Consider the following 23,549-nt stretch of genomic DNA (forward strand, 5'->3'; position numbering starts at 1 on the left):
AGAAGAAGTTACAGGCGCCTCGAGGGGCGACAGGCCACAAGAATTATACACCTCATTTATTGTTAAACTCTTCAGGCAGATGGGAAAATGGAGAGACGAAAAATTTTCTTCGAAATTATTAAAGTCTGTATCTCGGCTGAACTCTTGACACCTGCCTGTGACATCTATCAGAAATTGAAAACTGCAGGCTTAGAATGCCTCCAAGGGTCTCCCTTTTGTAGGGGTTCTTGGAAATAATAAATTTTATGGAGGCACTCAGATGACAGATTTGTTCTTTGATTTGCTCTAATGACAAGATCAGAAGTTTGTCAGCTTCATAAAGATTTTATGTTGAAGGCTAGAATATTTCCTTAAGTAGTTTGTTCAAGTGAACTGTGTGGCAAAATATCCGTGAGAAATTAAGAATCTGGTTATTTTGCTTGAAAAATGAATGTTTTGGTGTGTCAAAAATTAAGTGTTCAGTTATGTTTTTTTGGTGGCAGGAAATTAACTTCCAAATAGTAGATTTCATTAAGAATACTAACACACCGATCTTTGGTTATCTAGTATAATTCTTTACAAGTTTTGTAATTTATCATGATATAATCATTAAAAAGACAAACTCTTTGGTTGACCTTTGGTTTCCTAGTATAATAAAATAAATTTTATAATTTATTATCAGAAAACAATTTTCCAAGATACGTTTTTCATGCCTTTTACCTGTTTGCTGTTTCCATTTCAGATTGACGTACAGCTATATATTTTGTCATTTCTTTCACCTCATGATCTGTGTCAGTTGGGAAGTACAAGCCATTATTGGAATGAAACTGTACGAGATCCAATTCTGTGGAGATATTTTCTGCTGCGGGATCTTCCTTCTTGGTCTTCTGTTGACTGGAAGTCTCTTCCAGATCTAGAAATCTTAAAAAAGCCTATATCTGAGGTCACTGATGGTGCATTTTTTGACTACATGGCAGTGTGAGTATCTAGTTTTATGAATTAAAAAGAAGATATTATATTTGACTATATTACGAGTCAATAGTGTAAATTAGTCTTGGCTCTGCCACTAATTTGTTTCATGGAATTTGGGTCTAAGTGTCTTTTTTAAAAATTGAGGATTAAGTTAAATGACTTCCTTCATAGGACCCTTTCGTTTTTCACATGTTGTTATTTGCCTGTGGTGCCTGACTCTAGACTGTTTCAATAATTGTAGATAGTTCATATGCCAAGAAGTAAAACACTTGTTAAAATTTTCATTATCTATAGAATACTTGTTATTTTGTTAAATGATAAATACTTTTCTGTGTCCAGAGAAAGAATGATTAGCAATTAGAGACCAGTTCTTTAGCAGGAAAGAACAACATTCTCAAGATTCTGGGAAGTAAGATTTTGTTATCCAAAAGCACTGACACTTTTAAATATCGTGTAGCTGAGAGAATTAATGTTCTTGAACAATTGTAATGCATTGGATTCTATGAGGGGTGCTCTTTGTATGTTTACTTAACATGATTTTCACGCAATAAAGAAGGTATTATCCTTGTGTTACGGATGTGGAATTGAGGTTCAAAATGGTTATGGATTTGCCTAAGGTCATATAGCTTATAAGAGACTGTTCTGGTTGGAATCCTATCATGCTGCATTAAGCATATAATGTCATTGGGTCTGGATATAACCTCCTTTATTGAGGGCCCCACATTTAAGGCATGGTGAATAAAATTAAAAGATATTTGTGTTTTAGGTAAAGATTTTAGTAGCTATAGTATTTTTTTCATATTTTATTTAAGGTATTCATATCTTTCCTTATTCTAATGCAGATGCTAAGTCTTGTGAAGCTACTTGATTAAAATGTATGTGTTATGTTATATATAATTTCAATAAGTGCTACTGTACTCTCACTTGCTAGTTGTTATTTCTACATTGTCCCACAACAAGTATATCATGCTGTGGAACCAAATTTTCCCCAGGAATAGTAATAGTCATAGTAACTACCATTCATGATCATATAAAGTGGTTTTTTTTATTGAAGTATAATTAACATACAGTGTTATGTTAGTTTCAGGTGTATAATATAATGATTCAACAATTCTATGCACTTTTCAGGGCTCATCTTGATATGTGTACTCTTAACACCTTTTATATCACTCATCTCCCTACCAACCTCTCATCTGTCAACTACCAGTTTGTTCTCCGTATTTAAAAGTCTGTTTTTGGTTTTTTTTGGTCTCTTTTGTTTTGTTCATTTGTTTTGTTTCTTAAATCTATAAATTAATTTCTGATCCATACAACCCTGGGTTAATTGTTATTGCTTAACTAATGCAGATGAAAAAAACTTAAGTTTAGACTATAAGTGGCTTATATAAATAAAGTGGTAAGGTTTGGCTAGATCTACCTAGCCTCAAAGTAGATTTTTTTTTTTTTCCTTCTTGAATTACAAGGTTCCTAAATAAAGATCATTATCTTGTTAGGTTAGTGACTGTCTCAACCAGCTTGATTTAGTTAAAGGGATTTAGGTTTTATTTTTATTTGGGTACTACGTTTTAATTTTTGCTAACATGTAGAATTGCTAATTTAGAAATTTATAGCTATTGAAAGAAACAGTTGTTTTTTTCACATGATTCTTAGTTGGCTAGGTTATCCGTAAGGAACATTTGAGCTTCTGTGTATATGTAACACTTTTTAAACTGTTCCATTAGAGGCTGTTAATAAGAGTACTTAAGAAATTTGGTTAGGGGCACCTGGGTGGCTCAGTTGGTTAAGTGTCTGACTTCGGCTCAAGTTACGATCTTAAGGTTCATGGGTTCGAGCCCCACGTTGGGCTCTGTGCTGACAGCTCAGAGCCTGGAGCCTGCTTTGGATTCTGTGTATCCCTCTCTCTCTGCCCTACCCCACTCACACTTGCTCTCTCTCTCTCTCTCTCAAAAATAAGTAAGCATGAAAAAAAATTAAAAAAAAAAGAAATTTGGTTATATTGGTGGACTTAGTGATTTTTTTCTTTTTCTTTCTTTTTTTTTTTACATCTAGAGATACTTATGCTAACTATCCACGTAGTTTATCTTTAGTGTGCAGTTTTTTCAGTCTTGGCACTACTGACATTTCAGACCAGGTGTTTAGACCAGTTGTCCTATGCACTGTAGGATGTTTAGCAGCATCCTTTACCTCTGTCCACTAGATACCAGTAGCACCACCCGCTGACCCCCAGTTGTAATGACAAAATTGCCTGAGAGTCATAATGACAAAAAAAGGCTGAGAATCACTACTCTATGTAGTGAATTTTTTACAGCTGTAACAAGTGTTAGACCAAGTATTCCATGAGAAAAATCTAAATGAAAGATTAGAAAGTAAGTAACTACTTCCTGGGGAAAACTTTTTCAGCTTCTGGACCACTTCTACTCCCAGAGCACCTTTTTTCCTGTCTGGCATCCAGCATACATATTATAATGGTATCTGTCCTCCATGTCCCTCCATGAGGATTCTAACTACATAATTATTATATCTCTTGTGTCTAGCAGGTTCTCAATAAACTATATATTGTTGAATGAATAACTGCCTAAATTTTCTTCTGTCCTGATTTTCTAATTGTGACAATTTTATATAGCTATAAAATGTGCTGTCCATATACAAGAAGATCCTTGAAATCTAGCCGTCCTATGTATGGAGCTGTCACGTCATTTTTACACTCATTGATCATTCAGAATGAACCACGATTTGCTATGTTTGGACCAGGTTTGGAAGAACTGAATACATCTTTGGTGTTGAGCTTGATGTCTTCTCAGGAGCTTTGCCCAACAGCTGGCTTGCCTCAGAGGCAGATTGATGGTAATTTTCATGTTAATCTATAGTATATAATAACTAAAGCACTTTGAACTTGATACTTATGTTGAATAATAAATTAATTTTTAATTAATTACATCATTGATGTAATGAAATAATAGTAATTTGGTGAATAGGGGCCCCCTCCTTGGTCCCAGTGGGTTGAAAGAATTGATTTACTTTTTTATAAGAGGTGAGCTTTCCTTTATTTTCTCAAGTTTGTGTAATCCAGAATGTAAGATTATGTGAAAGTAAGTTATATGTTATCAAGATGTTTGTACAGTATTTACCATATGTTAAAAGAGTGTTAACAGCAAAAATCATTCAGCATCTACTGTGTGCAAAGTACTTTGCTATATATTGGAATTTTTAAAAAGACCTCAATTAATACTTTCCTCTTCTTTCTATGAAAATGGTAAGTTAGTTGGCATGCAGGAGATATAATAAACACACCTAACAGTATAATCTAGCTTATGCTTTCCTCATTCATTTATTGAGAGCACCTATTAGATACTAAAGGTGCAGAGATTTAAAACAAATATCAGCAATCTTTGTCCTGAAGATACTTAGTTTAGGTAAGGGCAGAGACAAGTATGAAGGTGATTCGTGTATGGTATAATTAGCCTCCTGGGTAGAAAGATAAGGGTCAAAGAAGGCTCCATGTTGAACATGATGCCTTATTTGAGTCATTAAGATGAATTAAAAGAGGCCATTAAAATAAGGGTAAAAGTATTATGAGCAGTGAGCACTACATTTCTAAAAGCACAAAATTCTGGATACATGTGACCTTTTGAAGTAGCTCTGTGTGTCTACAGTGGGGCTAGGTGAGAAGACACCTGTATGTCATGCTTAAGCATTTGGGAGCTGTCGAAAGATTTTAAGCAGAAGAGCGAGATGATCAAGATTGTATTTGAGAAAGATCTGGCTTCTAAGTGGAAAATTGATTAGAAGAGGCTATAAAGATGTGGAGACTCATTAAGAAACCACTATGATACTGTGAAGAAAGTATGAAGGATACAGTGTTGACTGATTATGTATTGGCAGTATTTCTGATGTGGTTTTCATATTGGATGATGGTGCCATTCACTAGGATAAGGAAACACAGGAGGAGGAAGAGAAACTTTACAGAGATCTGTATAGGGAGAATGACAGCCACTCTTTGGAGTATGCTGACTTTGATAACTCTGGGAGATATAAGTAGAGATGCCCGCTATAAGCAATCCACTTGTGTGAAAGCTGCATTAGGGCAGGCTAGCTTTATTCTTGGCTGTCAGGCATGTAATAGACTGTCAACATGTATATTTGATGAATGAATGAACAAATGACTTTGTGGATTACTCTATGCATCCAGATCTTAAGAGTAAGATCTGGGTTAGAAATCGAGATTGGGAAATCATAGGGTGTCTGTGTGGACTTGAGAGTTTTTGAGTATAGAGAGGAATATTGTGAACCAGGTGCTGAAATCTTCAGTGAATGTTTAGAGGAAGGGGTTGTCAAATGTCATAAATGACATCCTAAATGTCATGGATATCATAAATGATGAGGCTGAGGAAGGGGAGATGGTCCTGCAGCTGAATGGTGTGTCCAAAAAGAGATGAAGTTTCAAAGAGAGCTGGTGAGTAATAGGACATGGAAGTGAGGAGTAAAGAGAACATTGACTCCACCTCTTTGTCCTGAGATATGAGAGGATAAGCAATTTTGTTAATTGAGAGTCTTCTGCAAGAAAAGCAGCATTTAAGGGCAGGCCAGTTTCAGATAAGGCTGTGAGGTGGAACACTTTAAGAAGAGGTTGGGGATATGGGGAAATTTGCTGATGATGAAATGTTAATTTTATTCTTCAGACAACAGCAGAAGTGTTTGTTTTGAAAATGCCAATCTAATTATGCCTCAAACGCCACAAGATCAGGGAAGAATAGAGGGATGGGTCATTGGCAAGGTGGTACAGAACAGCATGGAGATCATACTGGGCTGAGGTTAGATGTATTGAGAGGGTAATCTCTAGAAATTAAACTGAGAAAAACAAAAATCAGAGATATAGTAGAATTTGTTTCTTTGATCTCTTTGGGGATCTCTTTGGGGAATTTGTGTACCAGACCTGGTGGCCAGGGGACTAGGGTCATGCTTGCAGTCTCAGCCACCAGGATCTCTACTATGTGTTGCCTGGAATGGTGACATAGGATGGCATGGCAGGTTTATTTAAGTAACTAGATTGGCTGTAATTCATGGATCGATGATATGAAAGGTGGAGTTGTCCTAAAGAGGTAAGTAAACGTGAGATTATATCAAGTTGTTTTTGAAGAGCGATGGCTTTGAAGGAAAGAGAAATAATTAGGCATTTTCAAGCCATCTTTCCAGTTGCTGTCAGAAGAGTGGACAGTAGGGGACAAAAGTGGATGTAGGAGACTGGTAAAAAGTGATTGCAAAAGTCCAGGTGATAGGTATGATAATTTAGACTAAAAGGAGGGAGTGAGGATGGAGAGAAATAGATCTAAAAGGACATTTACATAGCAAAAAGAAATAGAGCCATAGAAGAAAGAGGGATCTTTTCATAATGCAAGAGGAGAATCAGCTCCTGAGTGTTAATACATCCAAAGAAGGGAAGATGTTAAGAAAGAAGGAAAAATGACAATGTTGAATAATTCAGGTAAAGGTAGTAAGAAGCTAGTGTTTAGCTAGGAGTTTTACATATACAGTCTTATTTAATGCTTACAGTATCTCTAGGAAGTATGTATTTCTATATTTTGATGTCAAAACTTTGGCTCACAAAATATGACAGTGTGTGACAAATGCAGATTATAACCCAAGTCTAATTCCAAATTTCAGTATCTGCATATTTCCTCAATTTTCTGAGGTGATACTGGTGAGTCCCCATCAATTTATATGTGTATATATATATATATATATTTAAAAAAATTTTTTTTTCTTAATGTTTATTTATTTTTGAGAGAGACCGAGACAGAATGTGAGTGGGTTAGGGGCAGAGAGAGAGGGAGACACAAAATCTGAAGCAGGCTCCAGGCTCTGAGCTGTAAGCAGAGCCCGACGCGGGGCTCAAACTCACGAGCTGTGAGATCATGACCTGAGCCGAAGTCAGACGCTCAACCGACTGAGCCACCCAGGTGCCCCGACTCCCCATCAATTTAAAAACATTTTCAGAAGGAGAAAAAAGCCATTTCACTGAATGTATACATGGAGTATATGACTAATGAGAAACATAAAAGTTGGTAAATGAATCTTGAGGATAGATAGTAGCTGTTATGATGCAGCTGCTACTGATATGATACAGAAGGGAAAGCTCTAAGCCTAGCAGTTCTTTGTTCTTTTTTTTTTTTTTTTAATTTTTTTTTTCAACGTTTTTTATTTATTTTTGGGACAGAGAGAGACAGAGCATGAACGGGGGAGGGGCAGAGAGAGAAGGAGACACAGAGTCAGAAACAAGCTCCAGGCTCCGAGCCATCAGCCCAGAGCCTGATGCGGGGCTCGAACTCAGACCGCGAGATCGTGACCTGGCTGAAGTCGGATGCTTAACCAACTGCGCCACCCAGGCGCCCCAGTTCTTTGTTCTTTATCCATATTTTTATTGCCATGTAAATGAAAATTGCATACTGGCATCTTTTCTTCAACATAAACATTTCATTTTATTCCAAAGCTGTGTGTAACTTGTCATGGACTTTTTAGTTGCTCATTTTGCTTGCACTGGGTAATTTTTTTCAATCTGATGTTTTTCTATATTTATTAATGACTTGTTTTGATAACTGAAATTTTCTTCTTTAGGTATTGGATCAGGAGTCAGTTTTCAGTTGAGCAACCAACATAAATTCAACATCCTGATATTATATTCCACTACCAGGTAAGGCTGCCTACTTGGTGGCCTACCTGAGGCATCAGGACTTCGATACTTTAGGGGGATGGTGCTTGTTTAGTGTCTGTTTATGTTTTATATTTACATTTTTCTTATAGAAAGGAAAGAGATAGAGCAAGAGAAGAACATACAAGTGCTGTTAACAAGATGTTCAGTCTACAGAATGAAGGAGATGATCAGCAAGGAAGCCGGTATAGTGTAATTCCACAAATTCAGAAGGTGTGTGAAGTTGTTGATGGGTTCATCTATGTTGCAAACGCTGAAGCTCATAAAAGTAAGCATTATCTTATTTTCTTTTTAAGAGCACGTTTCTTTTTTTTCTTTTTTTGCAAAGCAAGTAAGACATTTTTAGGCTTTACTGTGACTTTTTAAGCATATGATGGTTAATTTAATAAAAGTGATTCTATGACCATTACTGTTAATAGTGGGCTTTCAAACTTTGATGTGCATTAGGATCACTTGGGGAGCTTGTTAAAAACATACCTGCCTGATTCCTACTCTGATGGATTTTAATTCATAGATTTGGGTTGGTTCTTGGGCATCTGTTTTTTTAATGAGCACTTATAGAATTCTGATGCATATCAAAGTTGGATACTATAACTACATAGTATTTCTTTGCTGTATGCTTCTGCACTTGTTATTGATGTTTTGTCTGCTTCTGGTTCTGTTCAAATAATTTATGCAGATAACTGAAAAATTTTTACCTTTGTTTCAGTTGTCCAGATAGATGTGTGGGGTGGAGTATTTAATTAAGTAGATTAGTTAACACTCACTACATATTCAGAATAATTGCCCTTCACATTGTTATTTAGGCATAAAATCAGAGTATTACTGGGTCACAAGCGAGTATTATAATTTTTCTCCAAAATCTTTTGTGAATAAGTTAGGGCATGAATATATAATACATTGTCCTCACTCAGAACAAGGTAGCAGTAGCCACTCAACTGCCGAAAGAATTTAAAGTTTATGATGCACTGAAGTTAACCACAGCAACAAAAGCTAAGTCCAGCTCAACTACTGACTGGTTGGACTCAACCACTGCATTAGTCACCTAACAGAAGAAGCAGCATGCCCATGTCTGGGAATAGATTTTCTTTACCTCAGTCTCTACTGTTCTTTTACATAAAACATTTAACATTAAATTAAAAATTATAAGACACAAAAAAATAAAAAATGACCCATTGTCCAGAGACAAAGCAATCAGTGGAATCAGACCCAGAGATGACCCAGATGTTGCCACTCTCAGGGACATTGAAATAACTATGATTAATATGTTAAAGGATCTAGTGGAAAAAATGGAAAATATGTGTGAACAGATAGGGATTTTCAGCAGAGGAGGAGGAAGTTATGAAAACATAAAATGGGAATGCTAAATGTGAATATATAACAGGTGAACGGGAAACAGGTGAACAGTTTCCTTAATAGATTTAAGGAAATAAACCTTTGGTGAACCTGAAGATAAATTAATTGAAATTATCCAAATTAAAACCTAGAGAAAAGAGGAGTGGGGAGCATCTAAGAACTGGAGGAACCCATCAAGGGAAACAACTGAGGGGTCAGCATACTTTTTCTTAAGAGGCCACATAGTAAATATTTTAGGTGTATAACAAGCCATATGATCTCTCACAGTTATTCAGCTCGGCTGTTAAAGTGCAAAAGTAGCCATAGGGAATTTATAGTGAATGGGCATGACTGTTTTAGAAAAAATTTATATTTATAAAAATAGATCCATAGAATGTAGTATTGCCAGTCCCTGATCTAACTCATATGTAACTGATCTTCCCAAAACATGAAGAAATAAAATAAGGAAAAAGAAATTTTTGAACAGATATTGGCCAAATGTATTTCAAAATAACTAAAAGACAACAGACCATAGATCCAAGATACTCAGAGAACTCCAAATAAATAAATAAATAAAATACATAAGTAAAAAATACATCTAGATACATTATAGCCAAACTGATGAAAACTAAAGACTAAGAGATTATCTTGAAGGCAGTGAAAGCAAAAGGAAGCATACATAGAGAGGGCCAAAGATAAAGACACAGAATTCCTGAAAGAATTGCTGAAGGCAGTGAAGGGAAGTCTTTACAGTATTGTAAAGCAGGAAAAATCTTACATCCAGCAAAGGTACCTTTCAAAAATGAAGACAGAATCAAGATTTTCAGACAAAACCTGAGAAAGTTCATTATCTGCAGATTTGCATTACAAGAAATATTAAAGAAAGCTCTTCAAGCAGAAGACTGTGATACCAGATAGAAAATTGGATCTTAAAAAAAAAAGAAAGAAGAGGAGCCCTGGGATGGCTACACTGTTTCCATATATATATATATATATATATATATATATATACACACACACATATATATAATATTTATATTTATAATATATAATATATATATATACATATATAATATTTATATATAATATAATAAAATATATAATATATATTTTCTTATATACATATATATATATATGTCCATATGTATATATGTCCATATATATATGTCCATATGTATATATATCCATATATATATTTTCCCTTAATTTAACTTTTTTATAATTATGTGAAGGAAAAATAATAACAGTTATCGTGGGGGCACCTGGGTGGCTCAGTCAGTTGAACATCTGACTTCGGCTCAGGTCATGATCTCATGACTTGTGAGTTCGAGCCCCACGTCGGGCTCTGTGCTGACAGCTCAGAGCCTGGAGCCTGCTTTGGATTCTGTGTCTCCCTTTCTCTCTGCCCCTCCTCTGCTTGCATGCTGTCTTTCTCTCTCTCAAAAATAAAAAAAAAACATTAAAAAATAAAAAAAATAATGTATTGTGGCTATATGATATTTTTAAGATATATAATAATACAAACAGCATGGAAGAGAACAAATGGAAATTCACTGGTACAAGGTTCTCCTATATGTAAAGTTGTATAATACTAAGTAGACTGTTACAAGTTAAAAATGTACATTGTAAATCCTTGAGCAACCACTAAAAAATGTGTGAGAGAGGTACAATTAAATAAGTCAGTAGTTAAGGTAAAATGGAATCATTACAAAACACAGTTCAAAGAAGGTAGGATAAAGGAACAAAGAACAGATGGGACAAGTAAAAAAATCTAAGAGATCTATGATAGATCTAAATGGACCCTGTTGATAATCACATTATAATGTTCATTCATTTTCTATTAATATATAACAAATTCTCTCCAACCTAGTGCTTAAAACAACACCTGTTTATTAGCCTATAGTTCTCTATATCAGAAGTTTGCACAGCTTCTTCTGGTTGGGTTCTCAGCTTAGGGTTTTACAGGCTGAAATCAGGGTGAGATGGGTTGCATCACTTTCTGGTGGCTCTGGGGAAAAATCTGCTTCCTAACTCACTGAAATTATTGGCTGAATTCCGTTCCTTACTGTTGTAGGACTGAGCTGTTTTCTTACTGAATGTCAGCTGGGGCTGAATCAGCTTTTAGAAGCTATCTTCATTTCTTGCCTTGTGACTCCCTCTTGTCTTCAGATCCAGCCAATACAGAATCTTTCTCACCAAGAGAACTTCATCTCTTCTCTTAGGTCAGCTTCACTGAGGATAATCTCTCATTCTTGAAGTCATATTTGTCTTATCATGTAGTCTGCTCAGGGCAGTGATATCCCATCACTGATTCTAGATTCCTCCCACACTTAAAGGGTAAGAGATTATACAATGGTGTGAATCATTGGGAGACCTTTTAGAATTTTGACTACCTCACAATGTCAATGATTTATACACTCCAAAGAAAGGCAAAGATTGCTAGTTTTAATAAAGAGCTGGATTCAACTATATGTTTAAATTGTTTAAACTAAGGCCTTTGAAAGAAAGGGTAGTTTTAGCTACAAAATTTGTGAGAGGAAAATATCTATATCAAAGTATTTTTATTTTCAAACTGTAAAGACATCTGAATGGTACTGTGACTATTTTTGCCCTCTAATATTACCAAAATTCCTATCCTTGAAGACTACTTAATGTAATTTTATGATAGATCGTAAATGAACAGCTGTAAATAAACAGCAATAGAGGCACTTTATTATGTTTGGATCCTGGTAATTTTTTTTTTATTTCCTTGTTTTGTTTATTTTAAAAATCACTATAAGTAATGCAAATTAAGGGTTTTGACTACATTCTCTAGGACATGAATGGCAAGATGAATTTTCTCGTATTTTGGCAATGACAGATCCAGCTTTTGGATCTTCAGGAAGACCTATGCTGGTTTTATCTTGTATTTCTCAAGCAGATGTAAAAAGAATGCCTTGTTTTTATTTGGCTCATGAGCTGCGTCTAAATCTTCTGAACCACCCATGGATGGTAAGGTCTTACTTTCTCTGGTGAGAAAAATCTTATTTTTATTTTTCACTATTCTCTATTTGATTTTATTCTTTCCTACTCATTCTCTTTAATGAAATCACATTCTAAAGTTAGTTTTAATAGCTTAATCAGTGGGAGATAGTCAGTTGGTATCACTGTTTCACCTGATCAATTTGTTCTCTACTTGCCTTTCCTACCATAGATACAGTAAATCAGTTGGCCATTGTTTTTTTTTGTTTTTTTTTTTTTGACGTTGGTGTCATGTTTTTTTTAAACATGAATGTAATATGCTCTAACGGTCATCAAAAATAGAAGTTCTATCTTACTATTTCTTGCTTTCCAAATTTTATTTTAATCATGGAACCCTTTCTTCAATGAAACCTTACATGAAAGCTCCTAGGTAAAATAAAGAAAAATTAAAATTGGAAATACTTATGCTTAAAAAGTTACAGGATTTTCTTCCTTCCTCCCCCTACACCTTCCACGGAGCCCTGAAGACTCTTTGGAACACAGTTCGAAAACAACTGATATAGGCGTCCCTTCCTGGGTGGTGGGAGTTTTAGCTTACCATTAAGAAGAGTGGCAGTCTTTAAAAAAAAAATTTTTTTAACGTTTATTTATTTTTGAGACATAGAGCATGAACGGGGGGGAGGGTCAGAGAGAGAGAGGGAGACACAGAATCTGAAACAGGCTCCAGGTTCTGAGCTGTCAGCACAGAGCACGACGCGGGGCTTGAACTCAACGAACCGCGAGATCATGACCTGAGCCAAAGTCTGACGCTTAGCCGACTGAGCCACCCAGGCGCCCCAAGAAGAGTGGCAGTCTTAAAGACACGTTTTTGCAACTGGATATCACATTTATCATCTGAGTAGCTGGATTCTTTCAAAATGTTTTAGTTTTCAAAGTGGATATTTTGGAGATTTTTTTTTTTTCTTATACAAACAAGTCATTGAAATGATAGTTTTTCCCATTCCCAAAGCTGAGTTCTAAGATACGTAATAAGCCTCATATTGGTAATAAATTATAGACATAAGAGAAGATCATATTTTTTTATCTAAGTTACATAGAAGACAAAATTTGAATGACTCACCCAAAGTTTATTGGGATTTTTTAAACTGTATTCTTTTGTTAATATCTAGAAAAATGTTTCTTTTAATCATAAGATTTTGGACTCAGTTTCTTACAGTGATCTCTCTTATCTGCTCATAGGTCCAGGATACAGAGGCTGAAACTCTAACTGGTTTTTTGAATGGCATTCAGTGGATTCTTGAAGAAGTAGAGTCTAAGCATGCAAGATGATCCTTCTTTTAGACCTTGAGAACTGAAACCATTTGAAACCTGTTACTAAGGTCATGATGTGGATATTTGCTCAGTCAGCTCATTTTGTCCTGCCTTTTTGCAGGTGGGCTTTATATTGGAACAGCTGTAGCTGCTATGTTTTTTACATAATTTTTACTTTTTACTTTAAATCAATTACAAGAAAAAAACTTTCAGTGCTAGTATTTAGCCCCAAAATGAACCCTTTAAGATTTTTTTGATAACTTTTATATTTTTCTTTTTTAAAATCTTAAATTCTAGAAAAAACAAGTTTGTACCTCTGTCATTCCTTGTGATTTCTCTTTTCAGTTCAGAGATTGCCCTGGTGGAAAATAACAAATTTGCCAAATTTTCTATAGGTTCTTTTCAAGGGTCCTTAACTGGTTATCAGAAGTTTTTATGTATTCTTAATAAATATATTGCTTATAGGCTGGAATATTCTTTGGAATTGCATTTAACATTACGGTCATACAACTTCTGGGTTTTCTCCTGAGACAGTAGAAATTAACTTGGTATCATATTTCATACTAATTACGTGAAAATAACTTTCCTGGAAGTTCTTGCTATTTCAGATAACTTTGAAGGCTCATAAGGTTCTAAAGTCAAATTGTATTCCATCCTCCTAGAGAAAACATTCCATTAAGACATGTTCATAAGACTTCCTCACAAATTGCACTTTGCAGAGGAAATGTTACAGCTTTTCTGTCACATTGGAAGTGAGGAATTTTAAGATTGTAATAAAAAGAGCATAGTATTTGGGTTAGCATTAGGGTTAGTGTTAAAAAAAAAAAAAAGTGTAGTAGTATTAGTGGCGCTGGACCCAAGATATAGCCTACAACCTATGAGTGGGTGCTACTCCACAAAAGGTAACTCCTGTGTCTTGGGTACACTCATCCCATCCAGAACTTGGTTTCAGCAGCATGGTAGTCGGGGGCTGGATGGGAAATGCTAACATCCTGCTCCTGGGAAGATATTTCTCCAACTTAGGTAGTATGGTTTTGCTTCCTTGGCTGCCACAGTCTAGATTGGCGTTTCCATCTTGCTGAGTTAGAGGAGGGAAGGAGGCAGTGAGTCTTGGCTCAAATCCCAGACACTTGATGTTCTTATTGAGTTTTAGTAGACTTTTAAAAAATGCTTCTTCATTTACTGTATGCTTTGGGGACCATTTACAGAGTCTTTAAATGGTTGTTTGTTTAAAAATAATTTTCTCCAGTTTCTCTAGGGAGCTATTCCATGGAATTCCTTATGTTATTATGCCAAAAGTAGATCTCCTTATTTTGCTTTTATTATTTGTAGTTTGTCACCTCATTGATTTCTGATATTGGTAACTTATGTCATTTTTCTTCTTGAGCAGTCTGGCTGAAATTTTATTCTCAAACACCTTTTGGTTTTTATTGATTGATTCTGCATTTCATTGATTTATGCTCTAACTTCTCTTTTTCTGCTTTAAAATTTTTTTGAACTTTCATTTTCTCTTTTCTAGTTCCTTTTTTTCATTTCTATTATTTAAGATAGAAATTTAGGTCATTGATTCTCATTTTTTTTTAAATAAGCATTTAAAGCTATCTATTTTCTCCTAAGCCCTCTATAGCAGCATGAACACATTTTGAAATATTTTGTATTTATTATTATGCAGTTAAAATGTATTCTAATGCCTTGAGATTACTTTTCAATCCATGGATTATTTAGTATTGTTTTAGTGTTGTTTAATATCTATTACCTATATATTTGGTAATTTGTCAGTATTTGCTATTGACATGTAATTAAATCTCTTTTTTCAGAGAGCACACTCTAAAATTTCAATGTTTTTAAATTTGTTGAGTCTTGCTTTGTGGCCCAGCTTTATGGTCTATTCTGGTGAATATGCTACATGAACTTGAAAAGAATTTATATTCTGTAGTTGTTAGGTAGAATATTTTATAGCTATCTATTATCTCAAAACCATTGATAATTTTCAGATTCTATATTGGCTACATTGATTTTTCTTAAAGATTTTATGTTTAACTAATCTCTATATGCAACATGGGGCTCAAACCTGCTAAACTGAGATCAGGAGTCACATGCTCCACTGACTGAGCCAACTGGGTGCCCCATATTGATTTTTATATAGTTGTATCAGTTACCAATAGTCATTAAAATTCTTAAGTATGGGGTGGGAGGGAGGGGAGGGTGGGTGATGGGTATTGAGGAGGGCACCTTTTGGGATGAGCACTGGGTGTTGTATGGGAACCAATTTGACAATAAATTTCATATATTGGAAAAAAAAATTCTTAAGTATGATTATAGAATTGCCTATTTTTCCTTTTAACTGTCAGCTTTTGCTTACTGAGTTTTGATGATGGTTTAAGGTGCACATACATATATGACTTTTATTTTCCTGATGAATCGATCCTTCTATCATTATCAATAATGATCTTTTTGCCGATAACACTCATTGGGTTTGAAACCCATTCTCTAATATTAATATAACCCCTTCAGGATTTAAAAAACGAAACACTGTTCTCATGGTATATCCTTCAAAATCTGTCTTTAAATTTTAAGTGTATCTCTTGCAGATAGAATATAGCAAGTTTTGCTTTTTCTTTTTCCATTCTGGCAATACCTACATTTTAATTAGAATGTTTAGGTCATTTACATCTAATGTAATTATGGATAGGATTGGTTTCAGATCTATCATTTTATTATTTGTTTATCCCCTCTTTACTATTGTGTCTATTCTTTCTGTTTTGGCTATTTCAGTGTTTTTTAGAAATCAATTTAAGTTTTTGTTAGCTTTTTTTAGCATGTCTCTGAATTTTTTAGAGGTTGCTCTAGTGATTGCAGTGTATTTCCTTAGCTTTTGAAAGTTTTCTTATAGTTAACATTGTTCCAATTTGTATAATATGTAGAAATGGTGTAACTGTGTAAGTTTTATTCTTCTCACCACTTTTTGCTACAGCTGTTAAATGCATTATACCGGCATATGTTATAAATCCCAGAAGACAGTGTTAATAGATTTTGCTAAAACAGTCCATATATATTATAAGGAAATTAAAAGAAGAAACATTTTACAAAATAATGAAAGTGGTCTTATATTTTTTTAAGATATATAAAATACTGGGTTGACATTTTTATTCTTTCAGCCCTCTCAAGATGGTTTTTTGTTCTCTTCTAAGCTTTGTAATTTCTGATAAAAAGTTATTTACTAATTACATCTTTATTCTCTTGCATGTAATTTACCCCTTTTTTTTCTTCTTCTTTCATGTTTACTTTTTATCTTGGCTTCCAGCAGTTTAACTACAGTGTGCCTAGATATGGCCTTGTTTATTATTATCCATCTTGGGAGTTACTAGGCATATTGAATATTGAAATTCATGTCATTCACCAAGTTTGTGAAATTTTTGGTCACTATTTCTTCAAATATATTTTCCTCCCCATTCATTTTTCCTCCTTGGGTCTATATCGTGTAACACATGCATTAACATAATTCGTTATTATTTTAACCTGTTTCTGAGGCTTTGCTCACTGTTTTCAATGGTGTTTTTTTCCTCTGTTATTCAGTTTGGATAATTTCAATTGATTTATCTTCAGGTTTTCAAACTCTTATTTTTATCTATGTTTTGTTAAATCAATCTTGTGATTGATTATAATTTATTATTTTATTGGTTCTATAATTTCCTTTGGTTCTTTTTTTTTTTAATTCTATTTTTCTCAGACTTCCTTTTTTTTTTTTTTTTTTTTTTTTTCATTGAGGGCATATGTTCCTTTACATCAGTGAGAGTGGTTGTAATAGCTCCTTTAAAATCCTGTCTGGGGCACCTGGGTGGCTCAGTCATTAAGCGTCCAACTCTTGGTTTTGGCTCAGGTCATGATCTCATGGTTTGTGAGTTCAAGCCCCGTGTCTGGCTCTGTGTTGACAGCGTGGAGCCTGCTTGGGATTCTCTCTCCCCCTGTTTCTGTCCCTCCCCTACTCTCTCTCTCTCAAACTAAATAAATAAACTTAGAAAAATTAAAAAAAATCTTGTCTGCCAATTCCATATCTGGAAGGGCTGGTTTTAAAGGTTGGTTTTCTTTTATGAAAGGAATGGGTGCCATTTTCATTTCTTTTGTATCTTGCAAATTTGTATTAATATGAATGATAAGTTGTTGAGATTTTAGCTTCTGCTATTTTTTTCCGGTAAGTGTTATTTCTGTTGTTTAAACAATTAACATGGTTAAACGTAAATTGCAAACTGTTTCTTGAGCAACAGTTCCACATTCAGTTTATCTTTTTTCTCCAAATGAGCACCTTAAGTTGGTCTTTCACACAAAGTTTAGCCAAAGATATAGACAGAGAATTTAGTGATTTTTTTTTTCCCCCTGGAGTTTTCTTTTCTGAGATGACTTCTTTCTTGGCCTGAACAAAATCAAGACATTTTTCTGCTTTTCAGATCTGCTCTCTTGTCTTTTCCCAGAATTCCTGTTGAGGGCTCAACAGTTTATTTTCACATTTGGAGTTCTTACATTTGCAATTTGGTATATCAAACATAGTGTCATGAAAAGTGTCAGTGTTGGGAGGTGCTTAGATGGCTCAGTCGGTTGAGCATCGGACTTCAGTTCAGGCCATGATCTTGCAGTTTACGGGTTTGAGCCCCACATTGGGCTTTGTGTTGACAGTGTGGAGCCTGCTTGGGATTCTCTGTCTCCCTCTCTCTCTCCCCCTTCCCCACTTGTGTTTTCTCTCTGTCAAAAATAAACATTTAAAAAAAGTGTCAGTGGTATTTTTCTTATCCAACAAAATTTATGACAGGCCTGCTGTTCCACCCACACCTACCCAGAATAGGCAGTTGGTCCCATAAAAGCAACAGTTCTTTGAGCACCAAAGAGACCTGTTTTATCTTTGGAATTTATTTAGACTTTTTGTACTTACTGCTCTTTGATGGCTTAAAGTATAATTTTCATTTTATTCTGTTTTCTTATTGCTGTAACTATCATTTGTGACCTACATTCTATCTGAAAGTAAGCAAAATTCTTAGCTGTTTTTATACTGTCTCTTAAACACCTTATAATTTCTAGATCAGTGTTTATTTGTCAAAAAGTTTCTAGCATTATGTATACACAGTAGCTGGACTATATTGATCATTACTATACATTGAGAAGAGTTCTCATGTCTTATTTCCCCTTGATTTTCTGTATTATTTGATTTTTACTATAAAGTATGAGGACTTTTTATTTTTTATTTTTTCCTCTCAAGGAAATTATATTTGCCTTCACATTCTTTGATCCTTGGAAGAAGTCCTCAGCAACTTTTCATAACATTTCAGATCTGACCCTTGCTACAGTCCCAACAAATTAAATATATTTAAATTTAAAATATTACAGTTGATTATTCTTTCTACACAGTTGTATAAGAATGTTAGAAGTAGCATAACTAAGTCATGAAGTGCATAGACCTTAAAACCAGATTGGTCTGAGTTCACACCCTAACTATATTACTGTGTGATCTTGGGCACATTTCTTCTATATGGCTGAGTTTCCCTAATTGTAAAATGAAAATACCTACTTCATAAAGTTCTTAAAAGACTTAAATAAATTAATATTTTGAAGCACTAAAGACTGTCAGTTGTACAAAAAAGTGCTCTAAGATAGTTTGTCCAATAAATAAGTTTCGATGTACAGCACAACACCATTATCAAAACGAGTTTTTATTTTTATTTATTTAAAAAAATTTTCAGTGTTTATTTTTGAGAGAGAGAGAGGTAGACACAGAATCTAAAGCAGGCTCCAGGTTCTGAGCTGTCAGCACAAAGCCCAATGCGGGGCTCGAACTCAAGAACCGTGAGATCATGACCTGAGCTGAATTGGATGCTTAACCGACTGAGCCACCCAAGGGTCCTTGAGTTTTTATTTTTAGTCTCATAAGAAAAACCTGCTGTAAAAATCCCCATTTACTTAAGAAAGCTTATAAAATGTAACAGTAGATGGATCTAGTAAAATAACTCCACGAGAATGTAAGGCTCTTGATTTTTTCCCCCCACAGAACTATAGAAATTTTAGTTAAAAAGTTGGCAAAGGAATACTTAATTTTTCTGTTTGCCATGATTAGCACTGTCAGTTTTACACCAGAGTACATTGAAGGCCATTTTCTGTTTTCTACCTTGTAAAGCAAAAAGTCTTAGCTTGTTTGTCAGATGTTGCTATAACAGAAGACTTAAATTCTGAAAAATGTGACAGTGCTGTCTCTAGATTTCCAGAAGGTGGCACGATTGCCTCATACAGAAAGAATTTGTTCCCTCCCTCTCAAAAACAGCTATTTCAATTTAACTTTTACAATTTTGATTAGATTAGATTTTCAGTAACATTTTCTAAAGTGTATTCTAAAAGCATAGTAATTTTCTTGATAACTATACTTCCTTAGTGAGCATTTTGTAATGTACATAATTGTTGAATCACTGTTGTGCATCTGAAACTAATATGTCAACTATACTTCAGTTTAAAAAAAATCAGAAAAGAATCTAAAGATGTTTCTCCAAAAGAATAACAAATGACCAATAAGCATATGAAAAAATACTCAACATCATTAGCCATCAAAGAAATACAAATCAAAATCACAATGAGATACCGTTTCACACCCACTTGGATGACTGTAATAAAAAAGACAGATACTAACAAGTGTTAGGGAGGATGTGTAAAAATAGAAAAACATACCTTTTTGGTTAGAGTAATAACTTTGGAAAATGATTTGGCTGTTTCTCAGTATGTTAAAGATGGTGTTAGTTACTATATGAACCAGCAATTTTAGTCCTAGGTATATACCTAAGAGAAATGAAAATGTGCATACAAAAACTTGTATATAAGTGTTCATAGCAACATTATTCATAGTAGTCAAAAAGTGAAAACAATCCAAATGCCCATCATCTGATAAATGGATAAAATTCTGTATATCCATACATGGAATATTATTTAGCAATAAAAGAGTGCTAATATGGATGGATCTTGAAGACCTGGTAAGTGAAAGAAGCCACTCACAAAGGACCACATATGAGTTCATATATATGAACTCATTTCATATATATGAAATACTCAGAATAGGCAAGTTTGTAGAGACACAAAATAGATCATTGGTTGCGAAGACTGGGAGAGAAGGTGATGGAACCGTGGGGTGGATGGCAATAAAATTTCAAACATCCATCTAGACTCTTGAATTTTTTTCTTGGATAGTTACACTACATGTTGCTGATTGTCGGTAGCCAATTCTGGGGTCATGTGTGCTTTTTTCTTTGATGTGAAAACAACCTGTAATTAAGTAAAAAATCTAGGCTAATTACTAAATGAAGTAGAAAGTATAGGAACTACTAATAAATTGTTTGATTCATTATAACTGTATAGGCCAGTATTAATCAGCCTGATTTTTCTAGGTTATTATGAACATTATTTAAGAACCATTTGAGTATTTTTTCTGTGAGCTTTCTGATCATGTCTTTTGCCCATTTTCTATTGGACTTTTTTTCCCTCAAAATTTTTTTTCAATATATGAAATTTATTGTCAGATTGGTTTCCATACAACACCCAGTGCTTTTAAAGCACTCTTCAGATATCAGGATGGTGAATCTTGGATGATACAAATGTTTTTACCCAGTTTATCATTTGTCTTCTGATGTTGTATTTTTCCCGTACAAAACTTTTTAATGTCTAATTTATTAACACTCTTTTTTTTTTGTATCTACATTTTGTTTCATAGTTAAAAAAATGCCTTACCCACAAACAGGTTATAAAGAAATATACCCATATATCTTCTTGTACTTGTGTTATTTCATATTTTACATATAAATCTTCTATTTGGAATTTATTCAAGTATATTGTGAAGTGTGAATCCAATTTTATCTTTTTCTAAATTGATATAATTGTTACATAATTTATTAAAGTGCCCATATTTTCCTCAGTATTTTGAGCTACCATACTCATTCAACACGAGATTTCTTTACGTAATTGAGTATGGCCTGTTTGGTTTTTTCAGTCTGCTTCTCTATATGCTCTAATGCCATACTATTAAACTTATAAAGGACTTTTCATGTGTTCTAATATCTGATAGGGCATGGCTTCATCATTTCCCTTTTGAAAGGTTTTCCAAAGTATTCTTAAATACTTACTGTTCCATATAACCTTTAATATTATCTTTGTTAAACAAACCCCAAAAAACCTTGTATATTGGGAATGGGATGTATACACACACACACGTTCATATACATACATATCTTACATATATATGTAATACTTTGGAGAGAAACTACATAGGATGTTGTCTCCTTTCCAAGAAAATAGATGTGTTTCCATTTATTCAAAACAGGTGTGTTTTTAAATTTTCCCTAGGTACATTTTGCACATTTCTGCTTAAGTTTATTTTTAATAATTTTATCTTTATTGTTGCTATTATAACATTATGTCTTCTACAGGATTATTTATATATATGAAAATTGTTGATTTTGTGTATTAAATTGATATCCTTATACTTTATTATTTGACTTAGTTTCTTATTAATAATTCCTTGGATTTTCCAGATTTACAGTCATATGATCTGCAAACAGGAAGTTTTACTTTTTTTTACAATGCTTAATCTTCTATTTTCTTTTGCATTGCTAATACTGCCAGTATAATGTTAAATAATACTAAGACAATGGACGTTCTTCCTTACCCTGTTCCTCATCCTGGTGGGAATGCTTCTTGTCAGAAGTTTCCCATTATGTAAGATACTGGCTTTGGGAGTGATGTTTAATAATCATGTTAAGAACATATGCAAAAAATATTATTAAGTGCTTTTTAAAAATGAGGGATAGGTGTCAAATTTTGTCAGAGGCCTTTTTAGTTTCTATGGTGATAATCATATGATTCTTCTTAAATTACTTACAGGGTAAAATAAATTAAATATTGAACCATCCTTACAATTTTGGGATAAATCTCTCTTGCCTCATACTGTATTATTTCCATATTGTGTTAATATCTTTTGCTAATATTTGTTTAGGATTAGTTTTTTGCTTCAATATTTAGAAATGAATTCATAAGAATTTAAAAAATATATAATATCTTTATTAAGTTGATGTATTAGTGTTATACTTGCTTCATAAAAATAATTATAAAATTTTTCTTTTTTCTATTCTCTGAGACAGTTTAGGTAGTATTGAGAGAACATGTGATTTTGATATTTTGGTAGAATTATTCTGTGAAAACATCTGGTTCTGATTCCTTTATTACAGTAAAGTTTTTTGCTAATGTTCTCTACTTATTCTATGGAAATTGGTTTGTTTAATCTTTATAGGATTCAGTTTTTCCTAAGAAATTATTTATTTTATCTAGATTTTTCCAGTTTATTTGCATAGGTATTTATAAACTACTATCTTATGATTTTAAAATAAATCCTGTTTCAAGATAAATTTTTCCTTATCATGCCTTATTTTGTATTTGTATGCTTTCTCCTCCTACCCTCCCCCCCCGCCTTGAAGAGTTAATACTTTGTACTATTGCTTATTTTTTCAAGAACTAGTATTTTGATTTATGCAGCATTTTGTTATCCTTTTTTATACCTCATTAATATCAGCTGTTATTTTTGTTCTTATGCTTCAGGTTTATTTTACTGTACTTATTCTAACTTTCTTTGTTGGGAATTTGATTATTTTTATTCTTTCATTTATTCTTTCATTTGATTATTTTTGTTTATTGATTTAAGTGTTTAAGGCTATACATTTTCTTCTGTCACTGCTTTTATTGTATTCCATAGATTCCTTAATGTAGAGATTTTATTATCATGCTTCTTTAGAAATTTAGAAATTTTGATTTTTATTTCTCTATTTTTAAAGAATTATTTAATAGAAGGTTTAAACATTTTTATTGAAGGGTATTTCATTGAAAAGTCTTTGTTTTCTGTTTTTAATTAATTTCTAGTTATTTTATAATCAGAGAATGTGATATTAATTTCATTTTATGAAATGTACAACAGTTTTTGGTGAGCTTATAGGTGGTCAAATTTACTGAATGCTTTATGTGTATTGAGAAGAAAGTATGTTCTTTTTTTACATGTGTCAGTAAGATCCACTTTATCTTTAATGTTTATTTAAACATTATTAACTTTATTTAATGTTATCTATATTTTAATGTTTTTTATTCTTTTTTTGATTTTTTTTTCAGTGAGAGTGAAGTATTAAACCCATTATTATTATAGTTTTGTCTTGTGTTTTCTGTAATTTATACTTTGTTAAGGAAGTTACTGCATTATATGGTGAATATATATTCATAGCCA

General features: G+C 33.5%; 1 protein-coding gene across 9 annotated transcripts in view; it reads left to right on the plus strand.

Annotated features, from left to right (window-relative positions):
• Positions 1–23,549, plus strand: part of FBXO4 (F-box protein 4) — a 62,603-nt gene that overhangs the window by 758 nt on the left and 38,296 nt on the right. For 2 of the 9 annotated variants that reach the window (XM_058718625.1, XM_058718651.1), the window contains exons 2-5: positions 722–957; positions 3,575–3,795; positions 7,564–7,639; positions 7,750–7,925. In XM_058718625.1, coding sequence (XP_058574608.1) covers positions 722–957; positions 3,575–3,795; positions 7,564–7,639; positions 7,750–7,925 — 709 coding nt within the window. The other 7 variants (XM_058718634.1, XM_058718588.1, XM_058718607.1 and 4 more) reach the window with 7 other exon arrangements.

Source organism: Neofelis nebulosa, chromosome 1, assembly GCF_028018385.1.
Source record: "Neofelis nebulosa isolate mNeoNeb1 chromosome 1, mNeoNeb1.pri, whole genome shotgun sequence".
Classification (NCBI taxonomy): Eukaryota; Metazoa; Chordata; class Mammalia; order Carnivora; family Felidae; genus Neofelis; species Neofelis nebulosa.